The sequence below is a fragment of the Stigmatopora argus genome, chromosome 15 (assembly GCF_051989625.1).
Source record: "Stigmatopora argus isolate UIUO_Sarg chromosome 15, RoL_Sarg_1.0, whole genome shotgun sequence".
In the NCBI taxonomy this organism is placed as follows: Eukaryota; Metazoa; Chordata; class Actinopteri; order Syngnathiformes; family Syngnathidae; genus Stigmatopora; species Stigmatopora argus.
The window spans coordinates 7,949,756-7,971,094 of record NC_135401.1 but is presented as its reverse complement, the minus strand read 5'-3'; the positions used below and the strand labels follow the sequence as shown (position 1 = coordinate 7,971,094).

General features: G+C 38.6%; 5 protein-coding genes across 9 annotated transcripts in view; 2 read left to right on the top strand and 3 right to left on the bottom strand.

Annotated features, from left to right (window-relative positions):
• Nucleotides 1-2,492, bottom strand: part of fancm (FA complementation group M) — a 32,384-nt gene extending 29,892 nt beyond the window's left edge. For both annotated transcript variants that reach the window (XM_077621266.1, XM_077621267.1), the window contains exons 1-4: nucleotides 1,736-2,492; nucleotides 1,469-1,641; nucleotides 703-780; nucleotides 474-632 (exon numbers count right to left, since the gene is read on the bottom strand). In XM_077621266.1, the coding sequence (XP_077477392.1) occupies nucleotides 474-632; nucleotides 703-780; nucleotides 1,469-1,641; nucleotides 1,736-2,417 (1,092 nt within the window). In that variant the 5' untranslated portion in view covers nucleotides 2,418-2,492. The remainder of the gene's footprint in view (nucleotides 1-473; nucleotides 633-702; nucleotides 781-1,468; nucleotides 1,642-1,735) is intronic.
• Nucleotides 2,493-3,322: 830 nt separating this feature from the next.
• iqcc (IQ motif containing C) lies at nucleotides 3,323-4,730 on the top strand. Its single transcript, XM_077621422.1, has 4 exons — nucleotides 3,323-3,481; nucleotides 3,553-3,838; nucleotides 4,184-4,305; nucleotides 4,653-4,730. The coding sequence occupies exons 1-4, from the start codon at nucleotides 3,323-3,325 to the stop codon at nucleotides 4,686-4,688; spliced, it is 603 nt and encodes a 200-aa protein (XP_077477548.1). The 3' UTR covers nucleotides 4,689-4,730.
• A 1,148-nt stretch (nucleotides 4,731-5,878) lies between these two features.
• dcdc2b (doublecortin domain containing 2B) lies at nucleotides 5,879-11,186 on the top strand. Of its 3 annotated transcripts, none has more exons than XM_077620925.1 (14): nucleotides 5,879-5,977; nucleotides 6,392-6,683; nucleotides 6,984-7,035; nucleotides 8,637-8,707; nucleotides 8,780-8,911; nucleotides 8,981-9,115; nucleotides 9,233-9,272; nucleotides 9,618-9,683; nucleotides 10,007-10,154; nucleotides 10,234-10,346; nucleotides 10,512-10,580; nucleotides 10,670-10,744; nucleotides 10,810-10,896; nucleotides 10,968-11,186. In XM_077620925.1, the coding sequence occupies exons 2-14, from the start codon at nucleotides 6,412-6,414 to the stop codon at nucleotides 11,028-11,030; spliced, it is 1,323 nt and encodes a 440-aa protein (XP_077477051.1). In that variant the 5' UTR covers nucleotides 5,879-5,977; nucleotides 6,392-6,411; the 3' UTR covers nucleotides 11,031-11,186. The 3 variants fall into 3 exon arrangements, with proteins under 3 accessions (XP_077477051.1, XP_077477052.1, XP_077477050.1); XM_077620926.1 differs by having other exon boundaries at nucleotides 8,634-8,707; nucleotides 8,981-9,079; XM_077620924.1 differs by having other exon boundaries at nucleotides 8,634-8,707.
• tmem234 (transmembrane protein 234) lies at nucleotides 11,014-13,942 on the bottom strand. The gene is made up of 5 exons (XM_077621777.1): nucleotides 13,597-13,942; nucleotides 13,164-13,315; nucleotides 13,024-13,090; nucleotides 12,368-12,460; nucleotides 11,014-12,248 (listed from the first exon to the last, which is right to left on the bottom strand). The coding sequence occupies exons 1-5, from the start codon at nucleotides 13,607-13,609 to the stop codon at nucleotides 12,163-12,165; spliced, it is 411 nt and encodes a 136-aa protein (XP_077477903.1). The 5' UTR covers nucleotides 13,610-13,942; the 3' UTR covers nucleotides 11,014-12,162.
• A 363-nt stretch (nucleotides 13,943-14,305) lies between these two features.
• Nucleotides 14,306-20,888, bottom strand: ncmap (non-compact myelin associated protein). Of its 2 annotated transcripts, none has more exons than XM_077621774.1 (7): nucleotides 19,192-20,888; nucleotides 18,009-18,129; nucleotides 17,800-17,940; nucleotides 17,648-17,701; nucleotides 15,269-15,353; nucleotides 15,114-15,198; nucleotides 14,306-14,985 (listed from the first exon to the last, which is right to left on the bottom strand). In XM_077621774.1, the coding sequence occupies exons 5-7, from the start codon at nucleotides 15,342-15,344 to the stop codon at nucleotides 14,742-14,744; spliced, it is 405 nt and encodes a 134-aa protein (XP_077477900.1). In that variant the 5' UTR covers nucleotides 15,345-15,353; nucleotides 17,648-17,701; nucleotides 17,800-17,940; nucleotides 18,009-18,129; nucleotides 19,192-20,888; the 3' UTR covers nucleotides 14,306-14,741. The 2 variants fall into 2 exon arrangements, with proteins under 2 accessions (XP_077477900.1, XP_077477901.1); XM_077621775.1 differs by having other exon boundaries at nucleotides 18,045-18,129.
• Nucleotides 20,889-21,339: the final 451 nt, after the last annotated feature.

The following is a 21,339-nucleotide window of genomic DNA, read 5'->3' as shown; positions in this document are numbered from 1 at the left end:
TATTTTATTCTTTGATAGGGCAAGTGACTACTACTACTACTGCACTTTCGTCTTATACCGTGAGGGGTCACTAGAGCTTTTCACTTGCACTTCCACTCCATGTATGTACATAGAGATATAAATATAGATAGAGGTTTAGTTGATAGGTTTCCCGGGGTGCCAGAGCCTATCCCAATTGAATCCGGGCAAAGAGTGGGTTACTATTTTTTAATGAGTATAATAATAATAATAAAATTAATGTACAAACTGTGTACAATATGAGAGAGGTTTACAATAAAAAACACTTATTATTAATAAAAACAAAAAACTTAAGAGGTTTAGGGTTTAAGTACTCTTAGGCCTTTCGTTGGAATTTTGAAACACTGAACATGCAAAGAATGTCATGACCACTACGAGGCAGCAAAACATCGAAAAGTCCGAGCTGATCCGTTCACATTTGTAATGGAAAATAAAAACCACAAAGGTGGACCTACCTGCAGGTAGCGAGTCTGATAGGAAGCCAGCATGTCCCCGATGGGCACCACTATTTTCTCCACGCAGCGCTGGTACGAATGGGCGAGGATGTCCGGGCTTTCCTCTGAGCGCAGCTCAATGTGTGAGATGAGAAGATTGGAGATCACACACTGCACCGACTGCACGGAGACGGCGTTTAGTTTTCAGTGTTTGTCATAGATTATTGAAAGAAAAGGATGAAAATCCCACCTTTGTTTCTCCCCCTGGAGTGGCACTGAGGGCAAGCACGCGGAACTGCCGAGTTTGACAGCTGAGCTGTCTGATCACCTGTGTAAGGCGACATGACATGATGCAAATTGAAATGCTAATCTTATTTTTCGACTGATTGACTTGTCTGACTTCAAATAGGTGATCAGTTGTGACCGTTGTAGTAATCATATGAGTGACTCATTGGGCCCCTAAAAAAATAGCACTGAATCCTTTTACATTAGACTTAAAAAAAACTATTAGTTATACTAACTGAAGAAAGATAATTCATATTCTTTGGTTATTTTTAAGTTGTATTCCTCACTCGTTTTGTCAAATTGATATTGGGAACTTGGCATCTCAGGGTAAATGGTTAGCCCAAATTCCTGTGTAGAGTTTGCACGCTTGGGTTTTCTCCGGGTACTACGGTTTCCTCCCACATCCTAAAAACGTGCATGGTAAGGTGATTGAACACTGGATATTGTCCCATGATTTGAATCCACGCATCTTCATCTCCTTGTGCCATGCTATTGGCTGGCAACCAATTCGGAGTGAACCCTGCTGGACTACCCATAGTTAGCTATCATAGATTCCAGCACCCCCATGGTACAGTTGTGGACTTGGTTTGATTCCCGATTTGGAGCGAAAAAATCAGATAACGTATTTTTAGGACTCGAAGCCGCTAATTTTGAACTCTGTTACATGAAATCTGTTCATTTGAAACTCTAAAAATGCCTTGACGACCCGTGAAGCGTGACATCCAACATACCTGACAGTAAGCATGATTGCCCAGCGCCTTGTGTGCCTCGTCGATCACCAAACACTTGATCTGCGGCGCCAGGCGAGAGTCTCTGGAAAGGTCGTTCATCATCACCTGAGGCGTGAGGAAGAAGATGCGCTTGGACCGCCACACTTCCTGCCTCCGATGGGCCGCTGTGCTGCCTTCAGAAAAGAAAACAGGCAACGGCTTTTATTAAGACGGACATGTGCCACATTTCCTAAGTAATGTGCGCAGGATTTGTGGATGTTTGCGTACCCGTCAGCTCAGCCATGTGCTCCTGGGGGATGCCCATCACATTGTAGCAGGCTTCAATCTGCTGCGCCACGAGTGGCTTGGTGGGCGCCATGAAGACGATCTTCCCAGCTGGATACCAACGGTAGAAATTGTACATCACAACGGCGGCGATGAATGTCTTGCCCAAACCTGTGGGAAGGCATACTAGTGTATTTTGGAACAAGGCGGCCTGTGACATGTGGAGCTGGTATTCCCTGACTGGGTAGTTCGTGGGGTAAATCCACACGGTTGCAGAAGAGCTGTCAAAACCAGGGAAGTCTGGATAAGTGATCTTCCCAACTGATGGCGTGGGACATGTGAGCTGCTCATTTTGGGGTAAACTGTCCTGATCACGTTGCAGGTTCTCTTCTGCTTCGATGACAGCGACCACCATGAGGTCGTCATCTTCATCTTCATCTTCATAAGCAGAAGGTTTAGGAGTTTCTGTGGAATGACTTATCTCTTCAGGAGCATCTCTTGGGGTGAACGATCTTACTTCAGAACACAGTGGATTTGGTGCAGGTCTCTGGGCTGCATCGCTTTGGCTCGCTTTGCGCCGTCCAGCGGCTTTTTTCCTTTCTTTTTTAGATTGAGCAACGTTTCTGGGAGGAGAGCTTGCACCCCAAGTTTGAAATAAAGTCCTCTGGTTAGAAGAAGCGCTCATTTTTTCCAGTCATGGCGTAAATACAAGTTTCTGGGAGTTGTGCGAGAGCTAATTGAAGAGCCAAACATTTGCTCGTTTCCGGTTCACTGTTTTCAAACTAAAACCGCTCCTACGCTCAGGAAAGTCGAGGTCAATCTTTAAGACATTGAATTTGTTGTGTTTAACTCTAAAATAAATTTGTAGAGTATATATAAGATAAACATAACCCGAACTATTGCTAACATGACATTAAAAAAATAAAGTTCATCTTTAATATTTCAAACTTGACCCGGAAGTACACACAACACTACCACTTTTCTCTGTCACGTTACCATAGTGATGGACAGTCCTGACTGGGAAAAAACACTTATACTTTTCCAGGTAATATCGTCATTACTAATGCTGATCCTACGTTATTCTTCTTTATAGTGTGTAAATGGCGATCAATGCACCACTTTAAGAATCGGTTGTGCGGTACAACTGTGATAAACGCTGCAGGATGCTAGCTGTTAGCATTGACATCACTTGTAGTCTGATTCGTGTGTGCATATCTCGCTATAACTAAATATATGGCTTTTTCTAGCCATCTCGGTGGAAGGACATGTAAATATTTTTTGACAATTAGTTTAAACTATCTTAAATATGGTAGAAATAGTCTAGACTGATTTTACATGGAATTAAAACAACAGATATCAAGTTAAGTGTAACAACAGACCTATACGTCAGATATTAAAGTAACAAAATAGTTTTTTTAGCACTCACAAATTGACAAAATAAATTGGATGACAGCTTGACTTTAACTGGAGCATACATATTCTACTGACGTGTGATCCAATTTGCCATCGTAATTATTCTCTTTGTCAAATGACTTCTTAAACCAACTGTAATCTATTGTCCAGAACAACATTAACGTCTATCTCATGTGTATGTATTCTCTACAGGCGCATGCACGCGGTCATCTAGTTAGAGCAGAACTGCGTCGTGCACGTGCGGACTTTGAGGAGGTCGTAAAAGAGATTGATGGCACGTTGAACCACTTGGAGTGGAACAACGCAATCATCCCAACCCCCCACTTCAAAGACACGGCAAGTCTGTCTACCTGCACCATCATTTTTTCCACCATTGCACACCTTTCTAATGCCTTCTTTTTCACCAGGATGGGCCTCTACCCAGGAAAGATCCAGGATCAGACGTCAGCATCAGTTCGCAGAACCCAGTAGCAGGAGACGTAGGTCCATCGTCTGAAAATGGAGAACTGAGTCACTGTTTTCAGACCATAGAACCACAAAAAGATGCCTCGGGAGTTCCACCACAAGAAAATGCGTGTTTACAAAGCAGTCAAGTTCTCGAAGACAGTCAGAACCTAAGCCCTGTAGAGGTTCTGGAGAGCGCGATGGACTCTACTTCCATCTGGAGTAGTATGAACAGTCTTCCTCAAAAAGGTACTTACCTTGCAACTCTTGTACTGGTTAGTAATTTATTGGCTGGCAATCAGCATGAAAAATGTCCACTTCATATTGATTAAGAGACTAACGGTGACAAAAAGTAGTGAAAAAATTCCTGTCTTTTAAAATGATTTGAATTTTTTTTGGGCATCCATGGCAGATAATCTATGAAATACTTTTTTTTTTCAATTTAATTGAAGTACATACTCGAAAATATCCCACATATGACAAGGTCGAAGGACCATCACAAAAAGGTGCATCCCAAGGTCAAAACTGCATATCTGCTGGTTCCATATTTAATATAGTAGTACTTTTTTTACTGTATACTTTTGTCTCCTCCAGATTGGCCACAGTACCGCTCGGCCCAGGACGTGCCCCCTACTCCGGAGGCCCTGCGTTGCCATAGAGACGCCCTGACCATGGAGCTGCTGTGGCTGCAGCAGGCCATTGACAGCAGGAAAAAGGTGAGCTGGTGATGTAGTATTTCCCTTCATTTAATCAGCGCTGGGGCTCCACCACGAGGCCAATGCTAGAGATTTACTACGCTGACATTTATGGGATCTCAGTAAGTCAGCCGCGTTATTTATTTAATGAGTACTAGCGGCCTTTTTTTCACACCACGTTCAGTTTGTGCTCGCTGGCTTGCCAGGGTCAAAACGTGCAGCTTTTGTACTTGTTTGGGATGCTGTTTTATTTACTACAAATAATGTGTTGCCATTCACAATTACTGGTTCCTTTTTTCATGAATGATTTTATAATTTAATGACGCTTTCAGTGGATTTTAATCACTTTTCTTTTTGTCTCTTTACAGTACTTGTCTCTGAAGGATAAACTAACCATACGTTGACGTGGACCTTGCTGTGATTACCAATATGATGTCAGTCAATTGTTTTTTTGTGATTTAAAAAATGATATGTTCAGCTGTATAGGATATATTTTACACATTTAACTGTATATTTTGTATTGTATTTGTAAAAAAACTAAGAATAAATATTTTTTACAGTACTTGTCATTTTTTTAATGTATGAATCTGATGGATGGAACTAGTTCTGTAATAATAACGCACTTAAATGTTCTGTTTTCCATACAGTGACATAATTTCAATTTTGACAATTTGTTCCTTTTAAAATGTTTTTTTTTCAATTCAAAGTTCTTCTTTCATAAATTGGATTTGTATCTGCTAATGTGAAAATAAATATGGCTTAGATCAATGCCCAGCGCCATCAGAGTAGAATTTTTTCAACACTATTTTAACTTTGGGGAAAATGAAAAAGATAAATGACGTGCATACAAAAGACGGTTGTTTAAATTATTTAAGTGTGAAAATGGTGAATTTCTTAGACTTCTGGTAACAGACAAAATAATGTTTAAACCTAAAATAATCAATTATACCCACGCTCAAACACACTGATAGACTCATGTTTAGGTGCATGAGATTATGAGTGTTAATGATGTCATAACAAAAGGATGTGCAATTTGAGATATAGTGGTACCTCTACATACAAAATATTTGGGTTACAAAACACCCAATTAGGAAAATTTTGCCTCAGGTTACAAAATAAATAAGCTATTAAACGCAAAATTAAAAAAAAATCAAACATCACCCAAAACAATGTTCTTAAAGTGACTATTCTTTATTTTTCACCATGGGCCCCAAAAAAAGTCAAGATCTTTTGAATTCCTAATGATAAATTGTGTGTTTAAATGTGCGCAACCCACCAGAAATTGAACCCTCGATCACAGAACCTTTTATGAATACGTTCGACAAAAATATATAATTACAATTAATCATTTGAGTGTTTTAACAGGAATTGAGTTGCACATCTCAAAACCTGAAATCAAAGTGCTCAAATTTTCCCAACTAAAAGACCATGTTATCATATTGGCCCAGCTGCGTGCACGCGAAAGGCTCCCATCCACCTCCCGCCCACTACCCACTCCGTGTGGCTTTTGTTGTGCTTGCTCCCAATGGTTTGGCCATCAAAGCCACTCACTGCTTGCCGTGGCGTCATAGCAACCAGGAAATACACACGGCTGTTTGCTGTAGTGTGTGCGTGTGTCAGTTTGAGAAGAAGGTAGTGAATGTACCACCACCACTACAGCACCGAGGGGATTCTTCTCCATCTTCAATTCGGGGTGTGTATCTGTAGAGCGTGTGATAAATTTAACCCGACAATATCGTTTCTATAGGAATTTCGTTTGAATGCTCAAGAGCTGACGCTGAATTGAAAGGCTGTGGAAAATATGGGAATTTGAGAAATGTGATTAATAGTCTGATTATTTGTCTCGAGTGAACGAAACTTTTTAAAGAATGGTTTAAACCGGCGAAGAAATGTGCAAAGTGGTGGTAAATATGAAAAAAAAATGCTTTTAAATGTTGGGATTTTACTGTGAAAAATTTGGAAGTTGAGGAATGTGGAAAATAGTTGTGAGATTGAATCCTCGGAATTAGGAATATGGAAAATGTCTGAACTATTCTGAATGAAATGAATGATTGTGAATGGTTGCCACTGAGTTGATAGTGAATTTCTGGAATGTGTGTGTGTTTAGCAAGAGTAGGGGGTTCACAGATGGCCACCATGACGGCGCTCCCCCCGGTGAAGAGCGTAGTGGTGTACCGGAACGGGGACCCCTTCTTCAGCGGTCGGCGGTTTGTCATCAACCAGCGGCAAGTGTCCACCATGGAGGCTTTCCTCAATGAAGTGACACACAATATTGGGGCCCCGCTGGCTGTCAGGACCTTGTACACCCCCAGACAGGGCCACAAGGTCGCCGACCTCCAGGACCTGAGGACGGGGGCCCAGTATGTTGCCGCGGGTTTTGAGAAGTTCAAGAAACTTGAGTAAGTAGCAAAAGGGTTGGTTGATTGTCACGTTTGTCAATATTCTGAATTGTACCAACAAAAAAAGCTCTATTGAAGAGCGGGGCTCATGAGCCAAACATGGCTCTTGGGAAGCACGGAGCCAGCCAGCTGTGTCGCCTGACATTAATGAGCTGCTTGTGAAATGACGTTTTGATCTTGGACAGTTTTTAATTGTATTTTAGAGCTTGCTTTCTGAGCCATGAAGTTGCTTAGCAAACATGAGCAAGGTTTTGACACTTTGCTAGGATTCTTTTGACTTGGGCTGTGTTTATGCTACAGCTACATCAACACGGGGGTAAAAAAGCAGCCGGCGGCAAGGGAAGAAACTCAGGTAAGTGGTCTCATCTTTCTCATTATTAAATGTGTTAAGGCTTACTTCTCGCTCCATTACTTATTCATCGAAAAAACCTTAACCAAAGGAATGCGCCCGTGGACATCCTACTAAGTCAACTAGGACTAAAAATAGACTTTACAGCTCTAAGATATTCATTTTCATTGTTGATTAACTTATAGCGATAGATATTTGATATTTTAGTTGGAAAAAGGAACTAATGTTTTTAGAAATTTTCTAGCGATTACATTTTTTCATGTCGCCAGGTATAAAAAAAAGCTCATAGTTAAGGGACCCAAGCTGTACGAATTTAAGCATCTCATACTACAAAAATGAATCTAAACATAATATTACGAGTCGTACAATTTAACAATATAGGATAGAAATTATAATTTTGAGAGAAATCAAGACTGAATAAAATTTACAAGTTAATTATGACAACATTGGTTGTTTTAACACTGTTGCAAGACTTAACATTTAATATTGTGTGAATAAACTGGTCAATTTAAGAGACAACTCGCAGAACGTACATACAGTGTTGTCATAATTCTCAAACTTTCAATACTTTAGTCACAAAGTTTTAGCTCTTTCCTTCAAAAAATAGAACAAATTTCCAATCACAGCAGTGCAAGTGCTGACTTTGTATTTGGAGCATGTGGTAAGGTGTCTCTTTGTTTTCAAGCCAAGAGTGTTCCTTCTTCGTTGGTCAGCATTATTTAAGTAAATGTGTTTGCCTTGGACATGTGCCCCGTTACGTGCACTGCGGAGCACTCGCATGCCTAGTGTTGTGGTTGCTGTGGAGCACTGTAGCAAGCGTGCTCTCATGCTTCAAGTATAGCCAGTTTGTGTCCATCACGGACACTGTAAATGTCACATATATCTTAGTCCTCAATCGCACCCTAATGAATGCTTGACAATGTTTGATCAGCTTTATAGTCAATCATAAAAGTTTGTAGTTCGTTTCCTTCTGCCTTTTCTTCGCATTACCCTTCATTGCACCGGTTTGCTTTGAAACCAGTGTTTCCCTTAATTCTGCACCGACTAAAAAAATGCGCCCAGTGCTAGTAGAGATCTTTACATGGGGGAGATGTGGTTGCCACCTGGCTGTCTCGTATGCTCGTATCTCAAGGCAAATATTTGCTCGGAATTTTCCTCGTATCTCAAATTCCTAGTGTTTCGGGGCACTCGTATGTCAAGGTATTACTGTATCAAAGCTCATTTTCTGACTTCTGTGACCTTTGACTTCATTGCAAAACATAATCACATCTTTCATTTCATATTGCGAACCTATCCTGCAAATATGAAAGTATTTTGTTCGTTCGTTCTTATATTATGCTAAAAAAAAATCCTGCTCTGATCACTGTGACCTTTGGCCTTTTTACTCCCAAAACTTAACCAACTCTTCTGTTTCTTACTACAAATACATCCTACACAACCAAACCAAAAAAATCTTGGATTACAAAGTGCTGCTGTTCTGACAGAGTATTTATGGAAGAAGTAATTGGTGTAAAAAGAATTTCAAGCTTTTGACACGTGTAAAATTGCATATCAATCTGGTGCATGTTGTAGAAACATGATTGATTATTCGAATATCTCAGCAGGCAAAAATAATCCAGAGGCCCAACGTCTCAGCCAAATGGAGGAAATTTATTCCGCTGCCGTGTATCATACAGTAAGACCACTCGCTCAATCACACACAAATTCACACAAAGTATTTGCGTGACACCGTTACGTCATGTCGCAGTGTTTTCCGCAACGGGGACCTGCTGTCACCCCCATTTCGATTCATCATTCCTCGCAGCATGCAACGGGACCTGGAGCAAATCCTCAGCCTGGTCACCGAAAAGGTCAGCCTACGCACCGGTGCCGTGCGAAGGTCAGTGGGGGGGGGGATAAACAGTAGGTATGAAAAGGACCGGTTATTAGCGCTGCGCTACTATATCAGGTTGTGTTCTGTGGAGGGGGTCACGGTGACCTCGGCGGGAGAGCTGGAGACCGGACGCTGCTATGTTGCCGTGGGAACCGAGAGATTCAAGAAGCTTCTGTACGTGGAGTTGCTGGCCTCGAAAACCACAGAGAGGTCCTATTCTGCTATAGTGCTTTAAATTCTAGATTTAGAGCTTAACTCAGTTTAAACCAACTGTCAATTTGTTTTTTTAAGTTTATTTTCCTTCACTTGAATTCCTTTTTTTTATAGGTATTACCCCCGAAGGAGACAAACAATGAAGAGAAATGTGGTAAATATGTAGTCATTTCCATAGTTTTGCCCAAAACATTCGAAAAATTAAAATATAATTAACAGGTCGTAAACATTCTCTTCGTAATTTTATGATTGTCTAAATGCCAAAAATTTCAGAGTTGGGTTTTTACATAAAAATGGCAAAATCTATTGTAATGTATGTGTAATGTTTGTTTCTTGACATTTATATTGTAAGGGTTTTGTTTGCATTATCTTACTGTAACATCACACAAAAGTCAGCACACCCTTGTCTTTAAGAGAATATTTAAACATATTCACACTGAAGATAGAAGAAAAAAAAAAGTGATTCTCAGTCAGTTCTTTTTGTATCTACTTGTTGTAGAACAGGAAAGAAGGAAGTGGTCCAGAAGACCAATGCAGTGACTCCGCTCTGCTCAATTCTCCAGAGGTAAAACCACATGACTGCTGAATGTACATTTTGAATTTAATCTTTACTCATTAACAAAAGAGTACTTAATTTTGCGAACACAAACTGATGCTTTTCTAAATTCATTATAATAAGTCGTCCAAGTCCTGAAGTAACATAGCAGCCCCATTACGTACCAATGCATCCAATATTTTTTTAACGTTGGCTTCATTGTTTTTTGATTACTATTACTTGAGTATAATATTATTTTGAAGTGACGCTAATCTTGAGTAAATTTTTTGGCTACCCCGCGCATCTCTGTCTGTGAACATGTCATTTAAAGTCCAACACACTATTATTCTCAGTCAGATGGGAGGAGAGTGAAGTCAACAGGTTTTGAAGAGCACCACACGACAGACTCAACAACCGACAACACATCCAATCTCTACGCCAAGCCCGTCAGAACAAATAAACTGCGAGGAACCCCGAGACCACCCCACAGCAACGGACCCGGTTAAGACCCACCATCAAGCCCACGACACGCCGTCTTTTCTAACCTAAAATTGAACGTGCTGTCTATGTTTCGCGCAAGTCTATCGTGGCATCTTCAAGCCCGGAGTACGGAGGAGAAGGAGAGAGGAGGTCCGAGGAGCTGAGGAGGTGCAGGAGGATGAGAATACGGCCACGGAACTTCCTGTTGATCAGGTTTACTGGATACTTTTGGGGGCTTTGGTGATTGACGACCAATCATGTCAAATTCATCTTGACATTGTTTTGCTGTGAATTTACATCAGTTTATTTTAAGTTGGAAGGTGGCAGCGCATGAACTGAAGTGTACATGAATTTTTGTTGTTGTTGTTTATTTTCAAGAGAGTGGCCGAAATAATAGAGGACGAAGAGCTGAATATCACATACGATGCTCTGCCCAATATATTGAAGGTATACGCAATACCAAGGCAAACCTTCTACCAAAGAGTTCTATACTTGCATTAAAAGGATCCTAAAATGTACAATCGTTGTAATCTCAGCCATCTGAGCAAGACGAAGAAGAAAAGACGACAATAGTTCAAAGCACAGAAGAAGAGTTTAACCCTGAAAATCTGGTACAAGCTTCACACACTATTGGGGTTCTCGCTACTTTGTCTGATGTTTGTGTTTCTATTCATAGAAAGCTGCGCTTAACAAGATGACTTTGAAGAATACCAATTCTCACGGAGAAATTCAGAAAAATTGTTTGGAATATGAAGAGGAAAAGGCAAGCCTAACTGTCATAGTTTTGGTATTAACTGGGATCTTCTGGCAATGTTAAAAATACATCTTTTACAGGATGGTCCAAAAGTCGAACAAAACCACCATCATGGAGAATGCTTCATCAGAGACCATTCATAACCACTCCAAAGCGCTTTATTTGCTTTTATCAAACTGTGTTAGACAGCAAAGTAATTTCATACACTGTAAGATTGTTTTCATAAACAGGTTGTCTATAAAAAAAAAAGTAGAACAAATGCTTCAATAAATGTATATGTCTTAGTTTATGTAATGAAATATTTTCCTGGAAGACTAAAAAAATAAAAATATTAAATCAAAATTATATATATTTTTTTAAATATGAATTTAAATGCAGATACACAGGTCTACTAACAGCTATACGCATCTAGCTCAGAAAATGGTAAGAGTCTAGGATTTCACGAAATGTTTTATAAGCCTGGCGGGCCACAGATTTATAAAACATTTATGTCATCATATTAAACATGATGTATATGAAAACAATGAGTCATCAAATAAATATCACAAAGAACGCATTTTAATACATACATTTTTTTCAGGCCCTCAACGATCAAACATGTAAAACAGTGGATAATGCCATACGCAATATGGAAAATAGAAACTACAACGTCATTAAAAAAAAAAAAAAATTTAAAAATCCTTTACAGAAAAGTATACATATTTTAACATTTGAAGACGCAATGATGACAACTAATGGCTGATATGTGAGCCGTATCAGGGACCGAATCGAAATACATTTTTGTTTGCCTGTAAAACCTACATTTCAAGACGGTCTAAGAAACTAAGCAGCTCCCACACTGTCATTTGAACTTGTCCTCTAAAGGCCTTAAAGAAGATGACTTTCACATTGGCGTCTAAGTGTGCCAAAATGGAGCTCGATAAATCTGGTCAAATTGTGGGAGTGAACCCTACGTGAACCCACCCGCGTCCCTCTTGCTTTCACTTTGCGCAAGTCTCTCCCAGAAATGCCTGCGCTTGTTTGCTTCCACTCAGAAATATGGTCAGCGTCGAGCACCTTGTTTGAATGTAAATGATCTTGACGCACTGACCTGCGTTGAACTTATTTTGACCGACATCAGGTCAAAGTCAAGAAGAATTCAAATGGAAATGACACCCTTTATAAAATGTAAAAGTAAAGCACATTCATTCATTTTATATGTCAGTGCACGTCTACCTGCTACCTTGACTTATTGGTTACATTAAACTCGTAAGGCAAGGCAACATTAGATCAGAACTAAGTCCGAGTGCTGACATCATCCATGGAGCTTATAATACACAAAGTGATCCCAACCATAGTGAGGAACATTCCGGCAACGGCCTCTGGAGAGAATAAAGGTTCCAAAAAAAAGAAAAAGAAAAGGTTTTAACAGACCTGGTAAAATTTCTATAGGGGTGTTCTTATTTGGAGAGGCAAAGAAATGAATTGAGAAAAGACTCACGTTTGCCTCCAAAGTTTTCACCCAGCAACTTGCCAGTGACAAGGGTCCACAAGAAAGTGAGTGAGTTGGACACGGGGACAGCCAATGACAAGTCTGCGTGAAAATGTATACTTATTTGCAATAAGTGAAGAGTAATGGCTTTTCAATTGACCAATAAAATATGAACTAATGATGAATTAAAACAGAAACTATGTATGTTTAACAATACGAAGTGTTCTCAGAACCATTTTTTAACTATTTTTACCACAGGTTACAACATTTTCCCTCCATAAATTATCACACAGAGATGGAAAATGGGAAAAAAAATTCAGAGACAAAAATGAAGTGTAGCATGAGACCTTACTGATTTCAAACATTAAATCTTTTTTTTAAAGAAAAGAAAATCTGTACTTTTTGTACCCTTCAAACCACACTATTTAATTCTCTAATATTACAATTTACAATTTTCCCCTCAAAATAATAACTTACATTTTGGATCACTATAAAAAAATACGCAACTTTTCAGAGAAAAACACAAGTACAGGTATCTGTTTCACTTTGTCAATCATGATCAATCCACATATTCTGCTAACTAATGCATGTGTAAACACAACTTGGACCGATTTTTTGTTGTTGTTGAAATGTTGGTCATATTTGAGGCTAGTATTAAATCTTACCTGTCGTGGAAAGAGTGTAATAGTAGACCAAAGAGCCACTTTGATTCAGGACAAACGGGATGAGATACTGAGGATGACAGGGACACTCATGTAAAGTTGATGTGAATAAGGGAAATATTGACAAGGAATAGTGTGTTTACCTTGAGATTAGAGAACAGAAACTTGATCTCAGCTAGAAACTGAGCAACTTTGCCCATCTTGTTCACATGTTCGATACCTTCCGTTCCTCTCTTGAGGAAAGGGTTGGTGCAGCCCCATAACACGGACACCAGCAGGAGACTCAGCACCTCCGCTATTATTTAACACATACACAAGTCAAAAATAAAAATTAGCCACGTTTGATCATTTCTTATTATGTTCTATGACTGTCACTTTAGACATAAACTGTCAGGTTCTAGTGCAGCTAGTTGACTTCCTTAGCATAATGGGTATGATGCTATTTGTCACCTAGATAGGGTTTCCATTAGTTTAATGGAGGCAGATATGATAATAGTGGCGTTATAAGCGCCAAAAAATGACAATGAGACAATAAGCATTTATAAAATAGTTACAAGGACAATGTAAAGTACCCACCGAGAGTCACCATCGTAACCAAACAATTCCGTAGTTGACAGCTGATTGTCACGTGTTCTCCATACGTATCAAAACTCTCAATTTAGGACTAAAACTACGTAAAAACACAATTCACTGCTGCTATTTGAAGAAAAAAAACCACTTTCTCAAGTAGCCTGGATCAGATTTAAGTACAGTCAATTCATTAGGTTTATTTTAGTCACCAACGATGTTTTTCTTGATTGCTACTGCAGGTGATTCGATTCTTAGATATCTTATTATGTGCATGTATGATACGCGCTACGAGCCAAAGGGGACAAGCGTTGTCGGTCATTTGGGAAGGTGCAATTGGATAAATGCAAGGCAGTCAATGAATAAATTATGCTCACGTTAGAGCTAGAAATCCCCGACACAAGATGACTGCCGCCTTGCGCAACCGGCTACGCTTTTACCCATCTAGCTTTGAGTAGAGATATTAGTACGTTCTTTAAGCACTGTTAAGCCACTAGTGGCCCACAGGAGGTGCAATAACAGACGTTTCTTCACCAGGATTTGGATCAAATTCTGTACCTCGAACGAGGCTCTTTAAAAACAAAATATTAATAACAATGGCATAAAATATGGGCTAAATTTTGTAAATTATAAATTTGTGAAATTAGAACCTGTAGTCTGAGTCTGTCACAGCAGTTATGCCTAATGTGGACTGGACATCAGTCAATCATTGGGCACATTTGAAAACTGAATTATTCACTTTTATTTGCATCAAATTTACATTTCTCAACCATTACATAAAACATAGCATTTCATTCTCCTATAATGCCGTCAAATATGTAAAAGGACCACTACTAATAGAGAAACCCATGAAAAGTAAAGTGCAAAATGGGTTGACATCAAAATAAACATGATGGAAATGGACAAATGACTAAAAAAATGCCATACAAATTTAAAGAAATGATAAACCAGTGCTAATATTATTATCTATTCCAAAAATGATGCACAAACACTGACTCGTAGGACCAAAAGCAGCCTCACTTCACATTCACCCCGAAGCTGTTTTATCATGTCTTTTTGTTCACATTTCGTCTCTGTACAACAACAACCAAATCGGGTTTCCACAGAATTCCATCTATAGTGGCAGGTGTGTCAGTCAACCTTTATAGGAGGTGTTACGTGTTGTGGATGCTCACCGCCGTGGAACGGTTAGCCACGCTGAACTCTTGTTCCGTGCGGTCCACAGAGCTCACTTCTGTTCTGGGCCACTCTGACGAGCCGGAGTTGGAATAAGAGACCCCGCCAGACACGGAATTGACCCCGATGGGGGCCATGGGGACGGTCGGAACTGAGGCCTGGGGCATCTTAGCAGGTTTGGCAACCCCGTTGGATCCCAGGAGTCGGGACGTGTGTGTCCGCCTGAAAAAATTAAGCAAAAAAGTGTCTCCATCTTAGAAAGTTTTCCCAGGCTTATCGTCAGACTGTGTGTTTATTTGTTTATTCCTTATATAGTTGCCATGCATCATTGAAAAGGAATGTGGTCGTACTTGTTGTATGTCTTCAAGATGAAGAGAAGAATGGTGAGAATGACGATGATCCCGATAACGATGACAGCGATCATTGCGCCAGAACCTGGGAGAAAAACAACAAAATGTAATCTGAGTGACATGGTTTAAGGAAAGCGTCATGAGAAGGCGCTTACTCTGGATGAGGATTTGTTCTCTGGATTTGGTGATGCTGTTTGTTGTGTTTTGGGGTGAGGGGGTTGAAGTTTGCATCTTTAACACCTGCAAAGCAACAAAAAAAAACTGTCAAATATCGTTTATTGTCCCACTGTCTCCTCAGGGGATACTTCATTTAATTTGATTGCATTTTGTTTGTAAAATAAACAAAAAAAGTGCAAAACATAGTCAGTAAGGGGTTAATCAAAATACCTTTTATGACAAGGGTGTCAGACTCGGTCGGGTTGGTTCGCGGGCCGCTTTAACGTCAACTTGATTTCATGTGGGCCGGACCATTTTAGATATATTTAGATTTTTTGTTTACAAATGGATTAAAAGAACTGGATTAAAAGCCCTGAATATTCAATTTTTTATAGATCTAAAACAATGTTTATTTTAGCTTTTTTTATATATATTTTTAGATTTTACAAAATGATTTTTGAACTAAAAACAGAAAAATGGATTAAAAAAATGACAATTATTGATTTAAAAGGGGGAAAATCAGAAAATTTAATATACATCTATACTCATTTTAATTTGATCCTAAAACAGAAAGTCGGCACTCATGATTTACTTTCCCGGGCCACACAAAATGATGTGGCAGGCCAGATTTGGCCCCGGGCCGCCACTTTGACACGTGTTTTATGATAAATGAAAAGTGTAAGATCACTGCCAAGCAGGTCGGTCACCTGCATGCTTCAAAAATCTATTGCGGGAATATTAAACGTGATGACATTTTTTACTCTTGATGTTCACATAATGAAAAAAACAACGTTCACACGGCTTGGTCTTTTTTTTAACTTTGTGCTGTCATTCCAATTGTGACCGATTGCATTTTTTCGACTGAAATTAATTTTCCACGGCGGTAGCGTTGTGTTCTCTTCTCTCGCTGGAGGGGAAAACATGACGTGACAATCACTGGCGGTGTTGACATATAATTAACCCTGCACATTAAAGGCAACATATTTAATGGGGAATGTTTGCAGAGGCGACAGGTCCTGATAAGTGGTTTGTTGCTGGTTAGGCATTGTTAGGCCTGTCATTATGCAGCACACACGTGGTTAAAATTGTTCGGATTCATGTGAAGGTTTTGAAAAAGGATGTTATGTTTTGGGGGAAATAAAACTGTTTGCTGTTTCGCAACAAAATATTATTTGAAAAATGTTTCTATCACTCCCTTCATAGTACAAAAGCTCTGTTATAGTGACTCATCATTACAAGGCAATTTAATGGCATTCATTATGTATAACAATAATAATAATAATAATAATAATTGGACATAGGTTTTGTCATCATCATTGACTCGACAAAAGCTCAATTGTCATCATACCCAGCTGCAAATGACGAAATTATAAATCCGCAGGTAGATGTATTTGCATGCATCAGGTAAAGGGTCATGGGACGGTGCTTCCTAGTCACCGTGTGATACTAATCTCTATATTTTTCCACATATCCTCATGTGACGCACTTTCACCCTAGGCCAGGGGTGTCAGACTCGGGTTGGTTCGCGGGTCGCTTTAACGTCAACTTGATTTCACGTGGGCCGGACCATTTTAGATATATTTTGATTTTTTTTAAATAAATGGATTAAAAGAACTGGATTAAAATCCCTTAATATTCATTTTTTTATAGATCTAAAACAATGTTTATTTTAACTTTTTTTAATGTTTTTAGATTTTACAAAATGATTTTTGAACTAAAAACACAGAAAGAATTGATTAAAAAATTACAATTATTGATTTAAAAGGGGGAAAATCAGGAAATTTAATATACATCGATACTCTTCATTTTAATTTGATCCTAAAACAGAAAGTCGGCATTCATGATTTACTTTCCCGGGCCACACAAAATGATGTGGCGGGCCAGATTGATACACGTGCCTTAGGCAAACAACATTTTGATGGTCTGCAAACCAGGACTCTGTCAAAAGGGAACTATAAACTGACCCGTACTTTTAAATGTCATAGTTACCCAATGAATTGTGTTGTTTCAATTTACGTGCCTAAATCTGACACTCAGCAATTTCAGGACCCTTTCCTAAGTCTTAAAGTGACATGTTCTATTTTTGATGACCCTAAACTCAATATTTAGATTTTTTTTTTTTAACCTAAAGTTTCTCACCAGTTGAAGCATATATAAAAGTGATAATATACTAATAAACAACAGCGGTAAAGATGAGATAAGGAATATGATTTGTATTTCCTCTGCCGACAGACCAAAGGTTTCAAATGGCAATTTAGGGTAATTTATTAACGAATACACTTTCAACAACCATAATGAACGTCCAAAACATTTGAAGATGATTGCACTTCCATAGCCGTCAATAACAGCTCATAAGTTATAAGTGATAAGATACCTACTTTTTAGGGTTTAAGGATGTCCCACTAAAATAGGGCTGCTTTGGCAGTGAGTTACTATGAAGAACCAAAAAAAAAGGAAAATCTGTTTAGTTAAGTGAGGAAAAAGCACCAAAAAACACCAAAAAATGGATTAAAGTAGAAGCATAACTTACCTCCGGAGCTCCACTGTGTTAGAAGTCCGTTTCTCCAGATGAGAAGGTGATGAGCGTACTTCTCACCGACCCCCCTCCCTCACCGAACAGAGGGGGCATAGTCCACTCAAGATCAGTGGAGGTCCTACTCAACCTTGAAGCCTGTTGCAGGAAATAAGAGACAATAAATAAATACAATTTTGTTATAAAATTCAAATGATGCCACTCACTCTTTGCGTGCAATTGAATAATAGAAGGTGTTCTACTTTGTAGGGCTCAAAGTCCTACATCAGAGGCAGCTGGTTTTTCAGGTCCTCCCGCTCGGCCCTGGAGGCGTGTCAGACGTGGCGCCTGTTCATAAAAAAAACAATTAAAAAAAACACACACAGCAGAATCCGCCATGTTGGCATATTTTTTCCGGCTGGGTTTGAACAACACCTCAACAAGGGAAGCAAATATGAATATAATTGTTTTTTTTCCCAAGTATTTGTATGTGTGATGCACTTTTTATGTGAATAGTAGAGCATTTGCTGATTCAAATGTATTATTTTTGATAGCATCTTCCCCCCGTGTCTGTGTGAGTTTTCTCCGGGTACTCCGGTTTTCCTCCCACATCCCCAAAAATATATTTTGTAGGCTGGTTGAACACTCTAAATCACAGCTGTCAAAGTTGCGGCCCGGGGGCCAAATCTGGCCCGCCGCATCATTTTGTGCGGCCCGAGTAAGTAAATCATGAGTGCCAACTTTCTGTTTTAGGATCAAATTCAAATGAAGATTATAGATGTATATTATATTTCCTGATTTTCCCCTTTTTAAATCAATAATTGTAATTTCATCCATTTTTTTCTTTTGGTGTTTTTAGGTCAAAAAGTATTTTGGAAAATATAAAAATAAATATATAAAAATATTTTCGGTTTTCCAGTATATTGAATATAATTTAAAAAGAAATTGTTTCCATTTGAAATGAAAAACAAATGATTATTAGATGTTTTCCCTTACTAAGAAAAAAAAAGTTCAAATAAACAGTTTTATATCTATAAAAAACGGAATATTTAGGGCTTTTGATCCACTTCTTATAATCCAATTTAAAAAAAATCTAAATATTATATCTAAAACGGTCTGGCCCACATGAAATCGAGTTGATGTTATTGCGGCCCGCGAACAAACCCGAGTTTGACACCCTTGCTCTAAATTGTCCTTTGCTATGAATCTGATTGGTTGTCTGTCTTGTTGCACCCTGTGATTGGTTGTCAATCAATTCAGGATTTATTATCAGTTTAATTAGAAGTGAAAATAAAGAACTTTATAAAGCATTGTTCCCTATTTTTCCAGTCCACTTGTGCTTGCATCTGTGTGTGAGGCTTAAATATTAACTACAATAGTACTTCAAGTGTGTAAGGGTGTGGTACAAACCTGGTGATATTAGTTTGGAAGAGAATTGTGAAGTATCTGGGCCTTATTATTGCCTCTCCAGTAACACCCTTCCTTGTGGTCTCTTCCCAAACACTGGCAAAAAAAAAGTCACTGGGGGCTCGGGTTACCATCCGGAGGCAATTAAGGCAGCTCCTGTAGCTTTTTTTTGGGAACAAGGTTGAAGTGAACACATTGTTCAACATTCCCAGGTGTTCCCACTTTGCTTATCCAGCCTTACAGGAGAAGAGCATATATTAAAAATCTGCAGGAAGACCAGCATTCACTCTATCTATATATTTATACATTGCATTTTTGGGTCATTTGGCCACATTTGTCATATTGATTGTTTCATGAATCCACTAAAAATAATTACACAGATCAATCTGAGAAAAATTGTAAAGCAACTTTCTTCACAAAATGAATGATTTATGCAGGTTTGATAGAACTACAGGAATAAATTTCCTTTTCACTTGAAAATAAGATGAGTTTAAAGAGATTACAATCGCAATCTTTGCACCCTGGTAACTAAAAACAATCAGTTAGTCATGCTAGTTAGTCAATTAGTGCATGAATTCACCATAAACCATGTAAACATTAATTAGCTTATTATAAATGACACCAAACGTGGCTTTTAAGAAGTCTTTATGCTCTCTATTTGAAACAATACTACACAAACAGAAGCAGATACTCTTAAGAGAGAAAGAACATGGAAGTACACATACCGGTATTTATTACATCTGTAAATTATTGCTCATTTTTGCTACTTTTGTTTTCTGGATTTTTCTACCGTACGAGACATATAAAGACATATCAGTCACATGTCAACAGAAATATTCAACGCAAAAAACAATACAATATAGTGACAAACTTCATTGAGCCTTTTTTTTCTGAAATGACGGTTGCACCTGTAAATTGTCAACGAGAGAGAAGCCGTGACAAAGCGTGCGTGTGCACACGCACGCACTGCTGGGACAGCGCCTCAGCAACATAAAAATTTGGCATATGTACAAAAATATACACGTACACACACATTTGTGAGCACAGAGTACAAAAAGTCATCACGTCGCTGGCCCTTTAAGAAGGGCCCTGCCAAGGTTTTTCCTATTTGAGCGTCACACGTCGACATCTTCAGTAAAAACGTTTCGGGGATGGTTTGTTTTCAAGGACGGAAAAAAAACGACATTAGCAATGCTGAGACAAAGGAGAAAAAAAGTGTCGCATGGTCGCGAAGGCCAGTTAAGGTGTCGGACAAACACAAATGAAGAAAAACAAAGGTGCTTTTCTAACTACTAGTAAAGGAGACAATCACAAACACTTAGTTAAAGTGCTCAGATGCATCTTTTTTTTAGCTAAAAATCTAGAATTTGTTATTGGACCAGAATCAGGAAAAAACTGAAAATGAAGACATTTGTTCTATTTTATAATACTCTCAAAAGAGCATTGATTTAGGCTTACATGTGAGTTTTGAACTCAGCCTTTTGAATATTTCAGTGGTTTTTACACTTGTTGCTCTCTCATAAGGAGCTAAATGGAAAATTTGATCCATGGAAACCATGTTTGTAATTCATAAATGTCATCTTGAATCATCTTTCATAATTGAGATCAATGAAAATGCTTTGACAGCCACCCACAAAAAAAGATAAAATAATCCCTCTAGAGCAAGGGTGTCCGTCTCGGGTTGGTTCGCGGGCCGCTTTAACGTCAACTTGATTTCACGTGGGCCGGACCATTTTAGATATAATATTTGGATATTTTTTTATATAAATGGATTAAAAGAACTGGATTAAAAGCCCTGAATATTCATTTTTTTATAGATCTAAAACAATGTTTATTTTAGCTTTTTTTTAAATATATTTTTAGATTTTACAAAATGATTTTTGAACTAAAAACACAGAAAAAATTGATTAAAAAATGACAATTATTGATTTAAAAGGGGGAAAATCAGTAAATATAATATACATCTATAATCTTCATTTTAATTTGATCGTAAAACAGAAAGTCGGCACTCATGATTTACTTTCCCGGGCCACACAAAATGATGCAGCGGGCCAAATTTGGCCCCCGGGCCTCCACTTTGACACCTGTGCTCTAGAGTATTATACTAATAAAAACACACAGTTTTAGTCCCATCATCTGTGCAGATGTTGC

Bases quoted from the DNA above. Each gene is read 5' to 3' on its own strand.
- dcdc2b (XM_077620924.1), top strand. From the start codon at position 6,412: ATGGCCACCATGACGGCGCTCCCCCCGGTGAAGAGCGTAGTGGTGTAC. The intron at 10,581-10,669 runs GTATACGCAATA...TTGTAATCTCAG, and splicing joins CTCTGCCCAATATATTGAAG to CCATCTGAGCAAGACGAAGA. The intron at 10,897-10,967 runs GCAAGCCTAACT...CATCTTTTACAG, and splicing joins TGGAATATGAAGAGGAAAAG to GATGGTCCAAAAGTCGAACA.
- tmem234 (XM_077621777.1), bottom strand. The intron at 12,461-13,023 runs GTAAGATTTAAT...ATTTTCACGCAG, and splicing joins TTACACTCTTTCCACGACAG to ACTTGTCATTGGCTGTCCCC. The intron at 12,249-12,367 runs GTGAGTCTTTTC...TATTCTCTCCAG, and splicing joins TGAAAACTTTGGAGGCAAAC to AGGCCGTTGCCGGAATGTTC.
- iqcc (XM_077621422.1), top strand. From the start codon at position 3,323: ATGTATTCTCTACAGGCGCATGCACGCGGTCATCTAGTTAGAGCAGAA. The intron at 3,482-3,552 runs GCAAGTCTGTCT...CTTTTTCACCAG, and splicing joins CCCCCCACTTCAAAGACACG to GATGGGCCTCTACCCAGGAA. The intron at 3,839-4,183 runs GTACTTACCTTG...TGTCTCCTCCAG, and splicing joins GAACAGTCTTCCTCAAAAAG to ATTGGCCACAGTACCGCTCG.
- ncmap (XM_077621774.1), bottom strand. From the start codon at position 15,344: ATGCAAACTTCAACCCCCTCACCCCAAAACACAACAAACAGCATCACC. The intron at 15,199-15,268 runs GTAAGCGCCTTC...TTTTTCTCCCAG, and splicing joins AGAACAAATCCTCATCCAGA to GTTCTGGCGCAATGATCGCT. The intron at 14,986-15,113 runs GTACGACCACAT...TAATTTTTTCAG, and splicing joins ATCTTGAAGACATACAACAA to GCGGACACACACGTCCCGAC.